Source organism: Mixophyes fleayi, chromosome 12 (assembly GCF_038048845.1).
Source record: "Mixophyes fleayi isolate aMixFle1 chromosome 12, aMixFle1.hap1, whole genome shotgun sequence".
Taxonomy (NCBI): Eukaryota; Metazoa; Chordata; class Amphibia; order Anura; family Limnodynastidae; genus Mixophyes; species Mixophyes fleayi.
In genome coordinates, this window is record NC_134413.1 from 70,182,491 (window position 1) to 70,203,316 (window position 20,826).

The following is a 20,826-nucleotide window of genomic DNA, read 5'->3' on the forward strand; positions in this document are numbered from 1 at the left end:
CCATAGCCGCCATCCCTGCACCTATACCAAATGACTTCAACAATGTCCTCATTAGAATGGAGTTTCTATAGGTGCTTAATAATATGGTTTATGTACTCCATAGTTGTAGCATTAATACAAGTTATAGACAGTGATATCCCCTCTGTATTCTCATCTAAAATAAATATACAAATTTAAAAAGCAGAAGATATTGGAGCAAAATAGAGGGGATATAGATTGTAAGCTGGGAGCAGGGCCCTCTTACCTCTGTCTGTATTATCCGGTATTGTTTTAGGACTGCATTTGTTCCCAATTGTACAGCACTAAGGAATTTGCTGGCAATATATAAATAAATGTTGACGATTATAATGCAACACTGAACATTCATGGAGAGCAATGTACAACTCATACATCAAGTAAAATTATCAATTAGAATTTTACTTGATCATCTATAAGACTACACTATGAATTAACTGGAATTTTTTATGTTACAAAACCTTATTACACATGTTCTGTGACACATATGGTCTTAGTTTACCTAATTATTGCCATTTCTAAAACTTTTTCAAATTCTTTCAAACAGTAATGGAAGTGGGGATGTATACGGTGGTATGCCAAAACGTCACATCTCCTAAAGCCTTTACTGTAAAACTATAAAATTCCATTCACTTACATTCTTCATACCTCCACTTCAACCACTGGCAATACATATGAAATTGATGAATCTGGTCTTGACATTTATTAGAGTACATCATTTTATCCACCATTGCTACATATGAAATTGTCTACAGCACAGGATCCTATCTCCTGGTACTGGGAGATGGTTACTCAAACAATAAGTAGAAAGCATGTTCTTATAGTTGGGATGAGCCTTGTCCTGCCAAACATTCCCAGCACGGTAGCGCAGTGGTTAGCACTTCTGCCTCACAGCACTGAGGTCATGAGTTCAAATCCCGACCATGACCTTATCTGTGTGGAGTTTGTATGTTCTCCCCGTGTTTGCGTGGGTTTCCTCCCACACTCCAAAAACATACTGGTAGGTTAATTGGCTGCTAAAAAAATTGACCCTAGTCTGTTTGTCTGTCTGTGTTAGGGAATTAAGACTGTAAGCCCCAAAGGGGCAGGGACTGATGTGAGTTCTCTGTACAGCGCTGCAGAATTAGTGGCGCTATATAAATAAATGGTGATGATGATGATTTGGAACACTTTCAGGAGCTGGCAATATTGGCAGGAAGGAAAGATGTCAGAGGAGCCATACTTGTTTTTAAAGTTTAATGGAGGCACTGAGAGAAGGTGCACTTATTGCTCATTGTAGATAGCACCGGAGTGTGTCTATTTTCTGGTATTCTAATAAAGTTAGAACAATACTGCGCTGGAGAAGTTTGCAGTAATCTCCTGGCAGACCATCCGGTCCAAGGGCTTTGCAGAGGGCAAGGTTTTTAATAGTATTGTTCATTTCTGTTTGACTGCACTTTAGACCGGCAACATTTCAGAGAACTTTTACCAAGGGGCCAGTTACGCTGAGGGCAGAAGTGAGCAAACAAGGGATCTATATGGCCCTATCTGACTAACATTCTTGTGGCGAGAATTTCAGAACGTATTGCCAAATACAGAACAGCTCAGGTGACAACCTTTCTGTAAGAACATAGCTGGGCTGTGAATGAGTAAAAGGAATCTCAAAGTTTGTGGGTTCAGTTAAATTCCATACTGAACAAAGAGGCATCTTCAATTAGGCTTCTGGTCCGCAGTAATGCAGAATTGACGGTAATACGGTACCGCAGATTTTCCTATGCAACCCTATGGGAACAGAAACCTAATTGAATATGCCCCAAAGTGGCTATGAGAAGTGATGTACATCAAAATAAAGTCACTGGTACGCCAACTGTAGACATCAGCGAATCTTAAGAAAAGGACTTCAATAGTTTGGAATGTTTTCTTCCTTCGCAAGGGTCATTCCTTGGGCAAGATGGCAGATATAGAATCTCCAATGGGTACATCTAACAGAAGGATCACTAGCAGACTTTCCTGAATTAGACAGTCTCTTGGATGGCAGCTAAGCACAATGTTGAAGAGCAGAGTAGTATTATCTATTCTGAATCCAAAAGTGTCAGACACCTGTGTCAGGCTGGGGTGAGATGGGCAAGGCACGTGACCTCAAGTCGAAATACTGCTTCATGTAAACGTCTTTCAAATGAGAGCAAGGTGGAATGCAACTCAGCAGTTTCATCTTCATCTAATAGGGAAGTATCTCATCCTAATCTCAGGCAAAACAGAGGTAGCCTTCATGGAAGGGTCAAGAATCATGTCTACGGCAGATATATCTGTCTTAAGCCGCTCTCAGTACTGCATGTAGCAGGTAAGCAGAACATAATAGCAGATTATCTCAATCCAAAACAGATCCGTCTGGCCTCCACACCAGGAAGTATTCCAGCTGCTCACCTGGAAATTTTAGTTTCCTCAAGTGGTTGGGCCCTTTCTAAACAAGCCATTTCCAGATGGATCACAGACGTAATTACACAAGGATACAAGAGGACTGGACATAGGGGGTGTTTTGTTTTTTTTAACCTTTTGTACTGGAAAGATATTCAACCCATTGCAATGGCTGCCTTGATGGAAAACTAACAGTAAGCAAAATTAGCTTCTTTTTTTTAAACTGGACTCTACACCTATGAAGTTTAACTAAAGCTGTAATGCATTACGTAAATAACTTAAGCTCTCTTCAATGTAACATAAACAAAGTGCGTGCTCAGGAAATGCTAGCGAGTGTCTAAACACTTAAATAGAATATGTCATCTGTAACTGTCAGTGGAGGGACGGAGGAAGACAGGGAAAAAAGGAAATTTCTGCAAGCTAAACAGTTGATTCCATCACATGGTAACAGAACAAATCTAGCGCCGAATGATGTGTAAGCCTACCAGTGACACAAAATCAGGGAATCATTAGCGTACAATGATGGGCAGCATGGTGGCTCAGTGGTTAGCACTTCTGCCTTACAGATTTGGGGTCATGAGTTCAATTTCTGACCATGGCTCTCTGTGAGGAGTATGCATGTTCTCCCCGTGTTTGCGTGGGTTTCCTGCCACACGCCAAAAACATACTGGTAGGTGAATTGGCTGCTAACAAATTGACCCTAATCTGTGTGTGTGTTAGGAAATTTAGACTGTAAGCACCAATGGGGCAGGGACTGATGCGAGCGAGTTCTCTGTACAGCACGGTGGAATTAGTGGCGCTATATAAATGGTGATAATGATATATAGTGCCTATAGAAAACCATACCCCGTTAAAAGTCAATACCTTTTGTCATATTACACCATGGCAATTAAAATAAATCAAACTTTTTCCAGCTGTATTAAGACTTTATAAACACTCAATATCAAAGAAAAAGCCAACTTCGGGAAAAAGCGCCACTCGGTCTCATTTGCGCTTTGCAAATAACACTTGGAAGATTCTGCCACGTGGAAAGAGGTTGTATGGTCAGATTAGAACTTATATGACATAGCGCTTGGGGTTCAGTCACTTAACAAGTTCTATGTTTGGTACAAACCACACAGAACACCTAAAACACAGCAAACCTACTGTGAATAATTGTGGTGGCAACATCACGCTGTGGGGACGTTTCTCTTCAGCAGGGACTGGGCGATTGGTCAGGGTCGAAGGGAAGATGGATGCTGCCAAGCACACACAAATTAGCTGAGGGCCCCAAGGTTTTCCTCAGACAGCTGAAGACGGGCAGGTGGTTCACCTTCCAGCGTGGCACGACCCTAAACAGACTATCAAGAAAATAATGCAGTATCTTAAAGTGAATGTCCTCGACTGGCCAAGCCCTGACCTAAATATGATAGAAAATCTGTCCGCCGCTCACCACAAAGATATGACTGAACGCGAACAAGGAAGGCAATCTAGGTGCGCAAAGCTGGTAGAGACATAACTAAAACAGACTGATGGGCGTTTGTAGAGCCCCCTTTTGCTGTACTAAGTATCAAACCAGGGAACTCACCACTTTCATACCGTTTTTCTAGATTTTTCAGAAATGTTACTTTTTTTTCTCCTCGTTAGTTGAATGTTGTAAGACAAAATGTGTAAATAAAGCTGGAAAAAAGTTAAAGTTATTCCAATTTCCATGGTGTAATGTGACAACAGGTAATGATTTTGACAAGGTATGATTTTATATAGACCCTGCTATCACTGCCAGGATGAGCGTCTGTAAGAATCCGATACAGGAAGCACTATTTTTACCTGATTATTATTACCAGTTACCGGATTAGAAAGTGAGCTCACCGAATGTTTGTAACTAACCTAGCCCAGGATCTACTACACAGGACAGAGACAGATGCATAGTGTATTGTGTAAAACAGAAACAATTACATGACCAGGATAACTGACATTTTGGGGCAGAATCAATTATCCACAATGCTCCTAAGAACATTGCAGACGCACATTTTTACAGACATTACGGTAAAAATGAAGGCGGATTATTGCTCGCAGAAATCAGCGTTGCTTAGTAAAAAAAAAAAAAAAAAAAAATCCACGCGAGGTACGTTGGCACATTGCGCGGAAATTTAGGGAATTGAATCTGCCCCTTTATTTTTTGCAGAAAGAAAGCGAACACCCATTTTAAGAAACTCCAGTCATACCATCAACTGCACCTATGGTCTTACCCAGAAGTCTGCATGCAATTTCTGCTACATGCACAATGACTAGGTGCTATTCCTGTGATTGAGCCTCTGAATAACCTAGCTTCATGCCATCACATTAGAGCCCTGTATTTCTCTGTGCAGTGCAAACCACAAGTCAAGGAGAGACGCTGGAAACCGCACAGGATGCAATTTTGTGAAAAGCAGATGCACCGAATCACTGCAATCCTCTACCGGAACAATGGTCTCAACACCAAATTCTAGATTTAGAGAAAAGTCACACAAAACAGGTTACAATGACAAATGACTGCTGCTTAGACTATATAACACTGTTATGGCTTTATTTAAAAACAAAAATCGCACATTTAAAGAGAATTCAAAAGTAACTGATCACACTATATACAAACTGCCATAAAAGAGTATTTCAAATAGGACAAATCCCCTCTGCAAATATAGAAACCCCACCCTTATATATTTCCAAACCAAAACAAGAATATTTTTTTTTTTTTTGAAAGGCTGATGTTCTGAATCTCTAAAAAGTTGTGTGTTCCAAGATTAAATTGCTTACATGGTACAAGTTACACGGTTTTTGGTATATGTTTATATATAGATCATACACTAGGTTTATGAAGCATAAGGCAGACATGCATCTGTAGCAAGCATGTGCTATACCGGTCTTTAGTATAATAGCACAGCGATACCCAGAGGAGAACGTGGGAACGAACAAATTGACATTTCATTTCTGACTGAAGTGTAGGGGCATACTACTATGGGATTGGAAAGACGGTACAACTGGTTGGTCTTGGGGCGAAACTTGTTTGCTGCACCTTAAATGTACCGTTTGTCCTGCGACACTGCTTGGCATAAAATCGGTATTCTCAGAATTTGAGGCTCCACATGAAAGAACATGGGATCACTACTCTCCGAGCTTACTGGTGGGGCAAACTGTCAGGAATATGTTGAGCAATAAAATACGTGAACAACCTATGGAGAAGACTGAGCACTAAACAGAGGGAAATCAACATAATCAGTACAAACATTAAGGGAATTGGGAAGGGCGTAACTCCTCAGTTTATTCAGTGTCATACAGAATCACAGATAAATTACAGAGAAACAATGATTGCCAATGCAAGTCTTTATAATCTATCTTCCACTCCAGACATTCAACACCGTACCACGCTGAGCATGAGAAGAAATTTAGTTTGGGAACACCGATACAAAAGGCTGCCAATTTCCTATATATTCCTTGGTACATGACCTCTTTATGGGTAGTATTGCTATGTAAGGAAAAACATATCCTAGGTAACTAGAAAAACCACATTCAATGTCAAAATTACATACATGCTTAGATATATTTGAGTAGAATCTCCTCAGAACACCCAATTTTAAATTTATTTTTACACTGTTGGTGTAGGGCGCATGTTCATGTTTTCAGTATGGAGTCTTCATATTTTGCCTTAAAAAAAACGTATAAATTTTATATGGGGAACACGCTTCATATCTGGTTAACCCCTTCATGTGCTATGGGACAGCCCTGCGGGGCACACAAGGCGGTACAAGGGGAAGCTCCTATACAAGATTACTAATGAGGATCTCAACATCTTATTTGGAATGATAAAAAGGGCACACATTTTAAAACCACACCTTTCCTATAAAAAGTTACATATTAAATTCTGCAGGGACATCTATTGTACAAGTAGAGACATACAGATCTGCATTATCATTCTAGCATCAACCCCAGGGCTCAGAAAGAAAAAAAAAAAAAAAAGAAAGAGAGAAGACTGGTCCTAGCCTTCCACAAATAATGTTTCAATCCTCGTCTTCTTCTCCTTCGTCTTCAGCGTCCCGTTTTCTTTTTTCACCCTGTTCTACGGCTTCTTCTTCCTCTGCCGAGTGAAACATTCAGAAATGAGTATTGAAAATAAAACCACTATCTGACCAAATAAACACACACTATTAGACCGAGTTCTATCACTGCTGGCACAGGAGCCATGGTATTAGGGACCGACCACAAGGGTGTAGGACACATCTGATCACCAGGCAACTAATCACCAAATAGAGGGAAAAATTCCCCAGCACACCGCTATATCCTTTCTGGATAACCCCACTTTCAAGCACCTGCTATGAACCTATAAAAACTGATTGAGCAACGTCCACTTCTGTATTACCTAATCACTAAAAGAAAGCATTTTAAAGTTTCCCAATGAACAAGCAGGAGTCCCAAATAAAGGTTGTCGCAGAAACCTGGCGACACTGTGATTTTACCTGTTACCCCTCTAGTAAGAAGGTGGCCATAATGGATTGGGAGAGTATTCAGGACTCCATTGAACCACAGTAAAAATAGACCACTTGGTGTAAAGCACCCGTCAGTTAACTTGGATGAAGCAATAAAAAGGACCTCTTACCCTAAAAAATCAAGTCTACTTGTATAAAAGAGTTACCAAGTCACAAACTTTCAAGAGCTTCTCAGAAGTTAAGGCAGCTGAGGGTGGAGTAGACCTTCCTACAGTATTCCTGCAGAGGGCACTGCAGTCTAAGTAGAACATGGTTGATTAACAGCTCACCTCACGTTATGTCAGGATACGCAAGCTTTTACATCCAATCAGTGGCCACTTTATTAGGTACACCTGCTAGTTAATGCAAATATCTAATCAGCCAATCATGTGGCAGCAAGTCAGTGACAGATTCAATTGTTCAGACCAAACATCAGAATGGGGAAGAAATGTGAATAGTGACTTGGTGACCGTGGAATGATTGTTGGTGCCAGACCTGGAGGTTTAATTAAAGTGAATTGGTAATTGTCGCTAACAGACTGGTATCGGTACCAGCAGTAAGACAGCAGATGCAATGAGCATTAGGTCTCAGTGTACTCGACACAATAATTACACTTCTAGGCTTCCTGGCACGACAAACTACAGAGCACAAGCCTAAGAATCCCACCAATTTTCCACTGATGAATAAAATGGTGATCTACAGTAAGCAAATGAAAGGTCTTCAGTTTCCTAGACAGTTTCAACTTTAACATACCTTCTTCGTCATCGTCCTCTTCCTCATCCTCTACCTTGCCGCCATCTTCAACATAATCATCGTCATCTTCATCATCCTGATATGGAAACACCAGAAAAAAAAACAAGATGACTACACCAAGGTGGTTTACAAAACTTTGATGTTGCGATTTTCATCACAATCCATAATGTGATATATTTTTAGCCTGTACCCAAAGATCACAAATACAAGACCAGTTGTGCTACAAAATATTCACTTCCTTAAATTGCACAGATCCTGAAATTTCCATGTCCAGGAAAATGTTCTCTGCTTGATCTCAAATATGTGTAATGGACATGTACATAGTCAGAGTTTTGGATAAATTATAACTTGGGGTCATTTTATTTAGGCGGAATGCAATTTAAAAAAAAAAAAAAAAAAATACAACTTACACGTATCTCTTTCATTAAATAGGAAAGCCCAACTTCTTCCTCTTCTAAATCAGATTCACCTTCCTCCTCATCTTCCTCTTCAAATTCTCCAGGAGTGCTGGCGTCATCATCGGGATAGTCATATTCCTCACACTCTGCAAAACCAAAGTACATGCCCGTTGAGTTTGAACAACATAAGTGACTCAATCAATGGTTAGTGAGGTCGTCATGCACACTTCTGACAGTAAGCTCAAACAATTTTCTTGTTCTATACACCTGTGTGAACTGCTTTATCTAGCATTGCGAAAAAATGTTGGCGCTTTATTTTACAGCACAAGTATTGACTATAAAGTCACTATTATGCATTATAAGGATATCCAAGTCCTTCTCAGGGGGTCCATTCCATGTACAAAAACAAACAAAATTCATCAAGCAGCTTTGTACTTTTATATGGTCATTACCACCACATTTTGGGGTAGTCCGTCACATTGGTTAATGCACAATGCATGTTTGCACCCAACACTATTGTATTAGCTTACTTGGCTCTAGACCGTTCAGTGATAATTGGTTGCTATGAGCTAGTGAATTGGAAGAGTTGTAAATATTAGTTTCCAACTCCAAGTTTAGTGAGCACATTACCCAATAGATCAGGGATCACCTGTTAAATGCCTACAGACTCACCACGCTGAGGGCAGGATTGACAACTGGTGGTTTTTCACTTCTGAAGGGATTTAGCTACAAATCCCTCCACAACAGCTGGAGAGCCACATATCCTCTCTGCAGTATACTCAGCCCCTGTATAATGCTCTACATGTATAGTACTACAAGAGCAGATTATTATCAATCTATAACCATGTACCCTACAAGCTGCATTCAATATGACTAAAAGTAAAACATGTATCTAGATCATTCTACTATAAAAAAAGGAGAACAAACTAGATGCTCTAGTTTGAAGTCTAAAAAGAGAACCTCCCTCCCCCACAGACCTTCATCATCCTCTTCTTCGGAATCCGGGGCCTCGTTCTGTTCCTGATCAAACCCATCTAGATACGTGATCTGCGGAAGTTTTCGGAATATGCTGTCTCTGTAATCGGCTAGATTGGTGATATCGCAATTGAACAAGTCCAAACTTTTCAAGCTTTTTAAATTTGCCTGCAAAGAACAAACATGTTAGACTCCTATAAGTCATCTTTCAGCTAACAATCAACAGTTTCAGCTAAGTATTCCAGACTGTGAAATAAGACAAGGCGGCAGAGGCCAGGAAGTCAGCCGCGATTTACTTTCACATGTCTATTATAGCTGCATTGTCAATTCAGATCTCTTACTAATATGGCCTCTAAGCATTTTTCCCTTGGCTCTGCAATAAAGAACTGGCAAATCAATTAAGGTAACCAATGTTAAATGGTTCAGACACCTGAAAATAAGGATCTGCGTTCAAATTAGTCACACGAGCGGCCAGATCTCCTCTTGTTTTAATGGAGCCTGTCAGCCTGCATGTCTTTCATCCACCTGCCACCTTTTTAATCAGTTTGAGAGTGATCGGGCACTTGGGTCATTCAGTGGCCGCACATTCTAAAATGTGTGCCAGCAACAGTCTGCAGACTACCGACCTTCTCCTGAGGAACAAAGACCCTGTCCTGCATATCATTCTAGGCAAAAAAAAAAAAAAAAAAAAAAAAAGTTAATCTAGGTGCAAGAATCAGGGAAGACCTGTTGGCTGACTAACCAGCCAAAGGACATCAGCGTGCAGAAGGCATAGGCTGGCCTTATTCACCTCCTGGGACAGAACCATGATCAGGCAGCCCTCTAAGTAGAGGATCGCAGTGATACCATAAAGATGGAGTGAGACCAGGTCTGTCACAATACATTCATAAACAACCCCTGCACTGGAAAGGATGAAGCGGTAAGACACAGGAACCAGCACTGCCATACTCGATGCTGTACCCAAGAGACCGTCTGTACCAAAACATAGCTAGAAAATTGCTATCTGGGGTCAGACTTGGGCTAGAGGGATGAGTGTGATTCACAAATACACACACAGGGTGTCGCACCTGAAGGGTATGCAGGTGGAGGGCAGAACACTACTTACAAGGGTTTCCACTGTGCTCAGATCCTTGATCTTGTTACCACTGAGGTTGAGATAAGTGAGGTTAGGACACCTTTCTGCTAATACCTCCAGCCCTCCTGAGATACTGTTATTGCCGAGCTCCAACTGCAAAATAGATAGAATATTCATTACCAAATCTGTGCCATATGTTCAGCTTATATTTGCCCTGTATGGCACAAGTAAACAAGAATGCAACAATATAGTTCCAATAGGTGCATGGGGAACAAAAACCACAAAATTATACTGGAACATAGAAGTTTCCAAAATTAAGGAATTGTAAAAAAGGCATTACATTACAGAAAGCAGCTATGTGGCAATACAAACATCTACCCTACACTTTGAAAGCAATATGATTTATAATGTTTAAAGCTTAACACAAACCCTTTTACGATTTATTTTCACATATTTCTATAGTGACAAGTTAAAGTGTAATAGTCAGAGTCGAGAGACCATTCTGTAGGCTAAGAATATTTCCAAGCATGCCTAATCTATTCACTAACAATACTAGGGTAAAAAATGACTCCGGTCTCAATGTCTACATTACGTCCTAGTCAACTGTTGGTGTACATATTAACTCCACCCCTGAAATTGCCACCGCCGCTGGGTGTAGCCGATTGGTTCACAAATTAGAAATGTTCTTGAAGGGATTAAGGTGTGAACTGACAAATTAGAGGATTTAACAGTGAATGTGCCTCAACATTGTTACATTTAATAGTTTTGTTTTCCTAATAGATAAATTATATTTTAAACTTGCTCAAGTTAGTAAGTATGATTAAATTATAACTCAGATATGATTTATAATGGCAGGGACACCCACATGGATCTGATAATTAGGAAAAAGTTAGAAAAACCTACAGAAAACATGTAAACCCTACTAATTACTAGAAGACCAACACGTGCAGTCCTCTGAAAGATTATAGGAGCAATAGTTTAAGATACAGAACATAAATTAAAAGCCATTAGTGTAGAATACAGTAGTTATTGCTGTCATTGTATACAATGCATCAACAAGAGGAATATAATGGTCCATGTATAAAGCTGGGTACACGCTATATAAAACGTCTCCCGATGCAATATCCTTAATGAGAGAAATGAACTGGGGGAAGAAAGAAAAAAAAAAGCCCTGATCACCATGCAGATTCACGTGTATACACTGAACACATTTTAACTTAAGATCTGTGCTCTTTATCAGTCATAATCACCGGCTTAAAAGATGGTGACACTATACACTCCATAGATATCTATGGACACTGGCGGTCCTGAGTGCTTACACACTGCAGGATTGGAATCACATCGTTGAACAAGATTTTTTGTTTGTTTAGAAATCAAATGAAATTATATGATGTGATTTGGAATAATAATTGTTGCAGCGTACACACTAATGCGGTACCGTGCCGAACGGTGGTTTATCGGGTGATTAGCCCAATAAGCGACTGAAAACACTAGTGTGTACCCAGCCTAAGGAATTCAGTCTATTTACAGAAAGTACATAGATCAGGCCTTTCAGACTCTTTACTTACTTTTCTGAGTTTTGCCAACTGTGGGAGTTTTGCCAGTGAAGACAGCTCTACATTGGCCATACTGAGGAATTCCAGCGCTTTGTAACTATCATTTAAGCCCTCAATTCCCCCATCACTTGACCGGCAATTATCTAAAACCAGCTCCGCCACCTGAAAACACAAATGAATACTCAGATTAACAACAGGAAATCAAATAGAGTCATTGGGATTTTATTTTATTTTATATAGAACCACTCATATGTAAGAGTAAGAAACAGTCACCAGGCTACTTTTTGCACTATAATCAGTTAATGATCCATCATACTTATGTAAAACTTGTGAAAGAATAGTTTTCAAAGTAATACCAATGTTCTTCAGATTACTGAAAATCTTAGAGATAATTACCCAGGTCACCAGAAGAAACGTGATTTGTTCTGCGACTGCCCAATTCATACTTACTCATGATTACAGTTCAAGTTGTAGTCACACATCACTGCTATAAGTGGTATTGCATACAAAGGGTACTGCATATTATATATGGCAAGACAAAACGGTGAAAATAAAGCAACATACACAAGTGATACCTCAATAGAGTAAAAGAAGTATAAAATATTGCTATTTTCAGTTAAACCACTTGGAACCATATACCCTGCACATAATATAAAACAAACTTACACAGAAGTAGGAGGAAATTCATTTGGACACTTGCAGTATGTAAACACTCCTAGGGGTGTTCCACATTTAGGCACACCTATACCTTGCAATGCCTTCTAAGGAGGGGGATCATCATTGTTTTTACAGGTGTTTCCCCACACAATACCGTGATATCTATTAGAAACCAGCTCTAAAAAAGTTTAGGGAACAGTAAAGAATAACAATAGAATGTAAAGATTCTCAGGCAGGCGTGTCACAGATACTTCCTGGCAGAACACTCCTGCTCTCAAAGCATATGGTGATGTAGTAGCATCTCTACCTCAGTCTGCGATAACAGCTCATTACCCTCAAACCCCTTCTCAGCATTCACAAATGGTCAGTTAGTGCACACGCGTAACATTACTAAGTACAGTGCACATAAAACATATCGGATTTTAAAAATACCCCAGAAAACACATAGTATTATTATACATTTGTGGACAGGATGACAAATATATCACCTACAGCAAACTGAAGTGTTGCAGGAAGAGGTTTTTTTTTTTTGTATCAAGTGACCTACATCCTGAAACATCTGCTGAGAGCAACAAGTCACTTGTACTGGTGGACGGTGACAGCAGGGACGCGGGGGCTGCAAGATGATCACTTGAACAGCAGCTGTCCAAGCAAGCCGGGGCATTATTAAAAGATTACTGTACCTCAGGCCCCACTACCACAAAAGCCAACCAACACATGCATCCCCTCCATGCAAAAAAAACAACTTGAAGTTTACTATAAGTAGACAGCTGTACCTTTCAAATAACACACCCTGTACTTTATTAATAGACAGGTGGCATTTTTCATCACAGGGAGCCGACAAGAGGCAGAGTATGTAAAGATAAGAGCTGAGAAGTTAACTGGGATGACAGTATTTACTGATGATGCCTACCAGCTACACATGTATGGTGGAATTTTAAATAAATCATTTCTTTCTGCTAATAAAGAGGACAGACTATATACAACAAGCAGTTGTATCAAACAGAACTAAATACTTTGTATCAACACTGCAAGCAGCGGTGAGATGTTTGAGGTACTGCTTGTTCATGTTTATGACAAGAACACTAGAGAATCTGCACAAACACAGATGCTTCAAGTGCCACAACACATAGTAAACAAGTATTTCCAATTGTGTGTAGTGTACAAAGCACAGCGAGGTGGCATTAGGCCAAAAGGGGAGTAAAGTGTTGGGAGGAGGAATTCTGCGACCGCATGTAACCCCACCTCTAGGGTGTGTACTCCACAACTATCTCCAGACTCAGCCCTGTTGGTAGATGACAGCTGAACTCAATCGCCTTATCTGTCTGTGACCATTAAACTGGATGACTGCAGCTAGCAGCCATGATCTCAGCCTCATTGTCTGAGAGAACATTCATTTGCACCTCATGGAAACCTCCTTTATTCACCAAGGGGAAAAATGGTTATGCAGCAAATTTGGTTTCTGCAGATTTTACAGTTAGTCTGTTCACAAGTTACTGTAAAACCCACTCAGATTTATTTTCTGTATCATCTAAACCACGATCAGACTAAAAATTTATATTATATATATATATATATATATATATATATATATATATATATATATATATATATATATATATATTTATTTTGAATACAAGTGGTCTGTGCAGGGACAGATCTTTAAATCTTCTTTGCAAGCAATTAGACAATTAATGGCAAGCCTGCCCTTATTCCCACTAAATCAGATCCACACTGACCTTCCCAGAATAAATCAGTTTACTTTAGTCTAAACAAAACAGCTAACATGAATAAGTTATGTCATATGGTTGTGCAGGTACTTTACAAATCATGGGAACATTACAGCAATGATCCCAAGGGAATTAAAATTTGTTTAAAAAATGCAAAGTTTACATTGAACAAAAAAAAAAAAAAACAGTCAATATAAACTGGTTCATTCTGCAGGGTTTTATAAACCTTTAACCACTTTATAAGGATTAGATACTGCTTAAAAACCCACGCTCTGCAAGCTTCTAGATTGGTGTAAAACAGACAGACTGGGATACTTTTAAAGAACATACTTATACATATAAATCATATTGAAATCTAGAGAAAAAAAGTCTGATAATTAAAAATTAAACACAAACGACAGCAGAGAAAGACCAACAGGTCCATCTTGTCTACCCAATGACTAAAAAATAGGAATTCATCATTGAGAGGTTAGAATATTAGAAAGGACTTATATAGAGTAAGAAGAGTAACGTTCAGTCCTGCCCCAGCAAACTGTGAATACTAGCCCCCGTGATTCCAATGCAAAAGCTTGTTGACCTATACTATATACTACCACTATAGGGCCCTGACTTCTGTAACACAAATCTAGATGCCTACAGAAGTTCAAGGATCCCTAAATAGCTACTCCATGCATTCTTCTCCAAAACAAGTGTAGAAAAAAATCTTCCTTCCCACATTATCACAGGATCCTGCCATGCAAATTAACTTTGCCCCTAGCTCATCACCTGCTGCTACAATTAACAGACCTCCTGATCAACCAAAGAGCAACAGGAAGGTGTGGAGCTGACCTAATTTGCATATAAAATGTAAAGTTATAGGGGAGCAGGGAGGTGTAGATCACATCAAGTGATCACCAATTGGTCCAAATGTTTAGTACCTACTCACTTATGAATCCACAATAGGTAGAGAGAAAATGTATATACATTTACTATATACACACACAATATATATATATATATATATATATATATACACATATATATATATATATACACACACAAAATATATACACAGTCTCTAAAGAGATCTTCACAGTGTCTAAAAAAAAAAAAATCAAGTAGATCACACATTACAGTAGCACTTTCCTTGTATTTTGGTGGGAAACATCTACACCCATACAGCTACCTATACTAGACCATCTATATAATAAAATATACTGTAGGCAACAGCAGCTACTGAGCTCAGTAGACATAAAGCATGCTGAATTATGGGGCTACTGAACCACGTTAATCATCATATGCCTATGTAAACAAGACACTGGTACATCACATTACAGACACGTGTTTTTATAGACTATGTGCAGCCACAATCCTGGTACATTTATAAGATGGTAATAAAAACACATACACTAATATCTATATATATATATATATCTATATATATATATCTACACATACACACTAATATAAATATAGACACTAATATATATATATAAATATACACACTAATATAAATACATATACACACACTAATATAAATATATACATACACACTTAGCTATATATATATATAAATATATATATCTATCTATCTCTATCTATCTGTGACTGTCCAGGAAGACACTGGTACATTACTATAAGACCCCCCACACAGGCTGAGGACCCCCTGCCCTGCTCCCAGGGGCCCAGCCATGAGATGGGGGCTGCTCCCTCCCTCCACATGTAAAGTTTGGTAGTAAGTCTGTCAGGTAGAGACTCCTCCATGGAGAGGAGACTGGAGGATAAACCCCCCAATGTCCCTCTCCCCCTTCCTCTGCTCTCACCCCCTCCCAGGATGAAGGTTACTGCCGCTCTCACCTCAGCCGGAGACTTGTTCCTCAACTCCAGGGTGATGCGCTTCTTCATCTCCATTTTCCCGGGGCCTGAGGGGAGGGGGGGGGGCGTAGGAAACTTTACTGGACCTGAGCGAACTCAACGGTAAGAAAAGAAGAAATGACGAGACAGAATTGCCCGGCGGAGCTCAGACGCGGGTCCCTGACCCCCTCGCACTACAGGGATCCCTTCTCCCTCAATGGCCGCTCACCAACTGAGACTCCATTACCAGGCACAAGCATCCCCTTTCGACGGGGGACACGCCCCTGCTAGCAGCCCATTGGAGGGTCACGGCGCCGCCAGCGCGCCTATTGGTTGATAGGAGTGTCAGTCGAAGGCTCCCTCCACCCGCTGAGGGCGATTGGCTGGGAGCGTGAGCGCAGTTAATTGCGATTGGCTGGCCGGGCTGTCCGTCCGCCCAGCTCAACGGCCGTCGTTTGACCCAGGCGTCGTGTCTTTGTGTTGTCGACGCTTTCGCGCCCTATTTTAGCTGAGGAAACCATAGTGAGAGCCATGGTGGAATACTGGTCAGGGGGTAATGTAGGCTTGTGTGGAAAATATACGGCATATCTATTCATAAAATAAAGGGCTATATTATTACAAACCCAGAAAACACCAATAATTATAATGTACAACGTTATTAACCTAAAAGTTACATAATTAAAATACATATTTTATAGGAAATATAGCATTGTACAATGATTATTGCATTAAATCAAGGTCTCAACCACAGTTATAGCTGGGAATTTTTATTAAAATAAGCTGACTGAAATGTTAAGACACTAACATTATTTACTTTTAACTTTTTTGCAACTAAATTAGAATTTACATGAATAAAATGTCACAGAGATGAAGTAAACTATGGGGTATATTTACTAAACGGCGGGTTTGAAAAAAGTAAAGCTGTTGCCTATAGCAACCAATCAGATTCTAGCTGTCATCTTGTAGAATGTGCTACATAAATGAGAACTAGAATATGATTGGTTGCTATAGGCAACATCTCCACTTTTTAAAACCTGCAGTTTAGTAAATAAGGGCCTGATTCATTAAGGATCTTAACTTAAAAAACTTCTTATTTCAGTCTCCTGGACAAAACCATGTTACAATGCAAGGGGTGCAAATTAGTTTTCTGTTTTGCACATAAGTTAAATACTCACTGTTTTTTCATGTAGCACACAAATACTTGATAGCTTATTTGTACACTGATATTTAAAGTTGATATTTGTGTGCTACATGAAAAAACAGTCAGTATTTAACTTATGTGCAAAACAGAATACTAATTTGCACCCCTTGCATTGTAACATGGTTTTGTCCAGGAGACTGAAATAAAAAGTTTCTTAAGTTAAGATCCTTAATGAATCAGGCCCCTAGAACCCTAAGTATCAGAAACCAATTGAATGACAATTCTAAGCTTCCAGTAATAGCGAAACACAATGAGGGCTTGTATACAGGGGTGTTTGAAAAACAATGGTTTAAAGCAAAGGCAAAAGTTTGTATAGGGCAACATATAAAGAGACAAAATATAATAAATATTTTAGACATTGGGAAGTCATAGAAAATTATTATGTGACTAATAGTGCACATGATGTGAAATATAAATCATAAAAGGCACATATAGATAATATAGGGACTAATGCTTCCTTAATATACTGCTAGAGCGTTTGTATGAACAGTGTATGTGCGATACTGAACACTAAGTTCAGCTGAGGTCTTATGTAGTGAAAAAAAGATATAGGGCCTGATTTATTCTGAGCGCAAACCGCGTACAGTATCATACGCACGTATTTAGGCTTTGCGTACTCCCGTATTCAGCAAGGCACGGATCTCCTGATACGTGCGTTTTTTAAATCTGGGACAGGTCTGCGATGCTCTACTAGAGAAGACACTGCAGGATACGTCCAATGCCTATGTGGATTATAAATCCGCAATAGAACGCGAAGGAAAAAAAATAAATTGATTTAATGTCACCGGGTAATACTATAGGCCAATGGTTCCCAAACTTTTGCCGTTTGCGGCACCCTTAGAGTCTCCATCATTTTTTCAAGGCACCCCTCCAAAATAATTACCGAGCAGTCCCGTTTTATAAGTAGTTGGGTCAAAAAAACGTAATAAGTATTTGTCAGGACAGAAATACTTATTTAGTTGTATGCCAAAATAATACACATAAATCAAAGGGAAAAGAATATTTTTATATATTTTTTTCAATTATATTTCTGTCAAAGAATAATTTACAGCTAACACACTGTGCCCCCTTCATCCGCACACTGTGCCCCCTTCATCCGCACTCTGTGCCCCCTTCATCCGTACACTGTGCCCCCTTCATCCGCACCTCTCACTCTGTGCCCTCCTTCATCTCCACCTCTCACTCTGTGCCCTCCATCTCCATTCATCACACTCTGTGCCCTCATCCATCTCATTCTGTGCCTTTCACCTCCATCCATCTCATTCTGTGACCTTCATCTCCATTCATCTCACTCTGTGCCCTTCATCTATCTTACTCTGAGCCCTCCATCTCACTCCATCTGCGCCCTCCATCTCACTCCATCTGCGCCCTCCATCTCACTCCATCTGCGCACTCCATCTCACTTCATCTGCGCCCTTCATCTCACTCCATCTGCGCCCTCCATCTCACTCCATCTGCGCCCTCCATCTCACTCCATCTGCGCCCTCCATCTCACTCCATCTGCGCCCTCCATCTCACTTCACCTGCGCCCTCCATCTCACTTCACCTGCGCCCTCCATCTCACTTCATCTGCGCCCTCCATCTCACTTCATCTGCGCCCTCCATCTCACTTCATCTGCGCCCTCCATCTCACTTCATCTGCGCCCTCCATCTCACTTCATCTGCGCCCTCCATCTCACTTCATCTGCGCCCTCCATCTCACTTCATCTGCGCCCTCCATCTCACTCCATCTGCGCCCTCCATCTCACTCCATCTGCGCCCTCCATCTCACTCCATCTGCGCCCTCCATCTCACTCCACCTGCGCCCTCCATCTCACTTCACCTGCGCCCTCCATCTCACTCCATCTGCGCCCTCCATCTCACTTCATCTGCGCCCTCCATCTCACTTCATCTGCGCCCTCCATCTCACTTCATCTGCGCCCTCCATCTCACTCCATCTGCGCCCTCCATCTCACTCCATCTGCGCCCTCCATCTCACTCCATCTGCGCCCTCCATCTCACTCCATCTGCGCCCTCCATCTCACTCCATCTGCGCCCTCCATCTCACTCCATCTGCGCCCTCCATCTCACTTCATCTGCGCCCTCCATCTCACTCCATCTGCGCCCTCCATCTCACTCCATCTGCGCCCTCCATCTCACTTCATCTGCGCCCTCCATCTCACTTCATCTGCGCCCTCCATCTCACTCCATCTGCGCCCTCCATCTCACTCCATCTGCGCCCTCCATCTCACTTCATCTGCGCCCTCCATCTCACTTCATCTGCGCCCTCCATCTCACTCCATCTGCGCCCTCCATCTCACTCCATCTGCGCCCTCCATCTCACTTCATCTGCGCACTCCATCTGCGCCCTCCATCTCACTCCATCTGCGCCCTCCATCTCACTTCATCTGCGCCCTCCATCTCACTTCATCTGCGCCCTCCATCTCACTCCATCTGCGCCCTCCATCTCACTTCATCTGCGCCCTCCATCTCACTCCATCTGCGCCCTCCATCTCACTCCATCTGCGCCCTCCATCTCACTCCATCTGCGCCCTCCATCTCACTCCATCTGCGCCCTCCATCTCACTCCATCTGCGCCCTCCATCTCACTCCATCTGCGCCCTCCATCTCACTCCATCTGCGCCCTCCATCTCACTTCATCTGCGCCCTCCATCTCACTCCATCTGCGCCCTCCATCTCACTCCATCTGCGCCCTCCATCTCACTTCATCTGCGCCCTCCATCTCACTCCATCTGCGCCCTCCATCTCACTCCATCTGCGCCCTCCATCTCACTCCATCTGCGCCCTCCATCTCACTCCATCTGCGCACTCCATCTCACTTCATCTGCGCACTCCATCTGCGCCCTCCATCCCACTTCATCTGTGCCATCCATCTCCGCCCCTCACTCTGCTCCCTTGGCCAGAAAGCGAAAAAAAAGAAAAAGAAAAAAAAAAATAATTACCAATCCGGAGGCGACCGGGACCCAGCATCCTCCTCCCTTATAGATATTACCGTTATTACGGTAATATTAATCCGGCTTTCTGCTCGCAGCTAAGGGAGCTGCGAGCAAAGAGCCAGTGTTAGAACTGCCGTAATAACGGTAATTACACACACTATTACCGTAATAACGGCAATAGTTTTAGCGCGGCGGTACTTCGGGGGTTAATTGAATTCCCCCCTACATGTCTACTGAGCATAAAATACATTGTTACAGTTGCTTGTCATGCAAACACGTTATATCAAACAAAATAAAACAACACCATGTACAAAAATCATCACACTGTACCACTTCACCATTACACTGTGCCCCTTCATCCTCACACTGCCCCATTCTTCATTCTTGTGCTCCTCCATTGCGGTTTCCTATCACCCCTCCGTTTCTTTATTTACCATACTCTGTCTTCTATTCTGTCTTCTTACTAATTCGGCAGCGCCTGGGACCCAGCATCCTCCTCTCTCCTGCCGCTCCTCACTGGATATGTCGGACGTGATGACGTCACGCCCGACATTAAGTGAGAAGGGAGGAGGACGCTGCCGAATTGGTAATGTTTTTTTGTCCCCTGGCCATGTCGTCCCTGTGACAGCGCTGCGGCAGCCCTGGGAGCCACTTTGGGAACCGCTGGTATAACATGTGCAGCTAGGAAAAACTATTTGAACAAATTAAAAACTATTTGAACAAATTCTCTTGTCATGCACCAGTCTTTCAGCTCCTGTTGCTTACCCCTCAGCTGTCCCTGGGGGTCCACAGGCTCTGCTGGTCTCAGGTCCCCCTGCAGGGTGC

At 41.4% G+C, this 20,826-nt stretch overlaps 1 protein-coding gene across 1 annotated transcript; it reads right to left on the minus strand.

Moving 5' to 3' along the window:
• Positions 1-4,937: 4,937 nt before the first annotated feature.
• On the minus strand, positions 4,938-16,137 carry ANP32E (acidic nuclear phosphoprotein 32 family member E). Its single transcript, XM_075192431.1, has 7 exons — positions 15,868-16,137; positions 11,657-11,806; positions 10,119-10,241; positions 9,016-9,181; positions 8,051-8,184; positions 7,641-7,716; positions 4,938-6,499 (listed from the first exon to the last, which is right to left on the minus strand). Exons 1-7 carry the CDS (start codon positions 15,919-15,921, stop codon positions 6,423-6,425), a joined length of 780 nt encoding a protein of 259 aa, XP_075048532.1. The 5' UTR covers positions 15,922-16,137; the 3' UTR covers positions 4,938-6,422.
• Positions 16,138-20,826: the final 4,689 nt, after the last annotated feature.

Coding starts and splice junctions, on each gene's coding strand:
- ANP32E (XM_075192431.1), bottom strand. CDS start 15,921: ATGGAGATGAAGAAGCGCATCACCCTGGAGTTGAGGAACAAGTCTCCG. Junction 10,242..11,656: donor AGTTGGCAAAACTCAGAAAA/GTAAGTAAAGAG, acceptor TCTATTTTGCAG/TTGGAGCTCGGCAATAACAG. Junction 9,182..10,118: donor TGAGCACAGTGGAAACCCTT/GTAAGTAGTGTT, acceptor TGTTCTTTGCAG/GCAAATTTAAAAAGCTTGAA.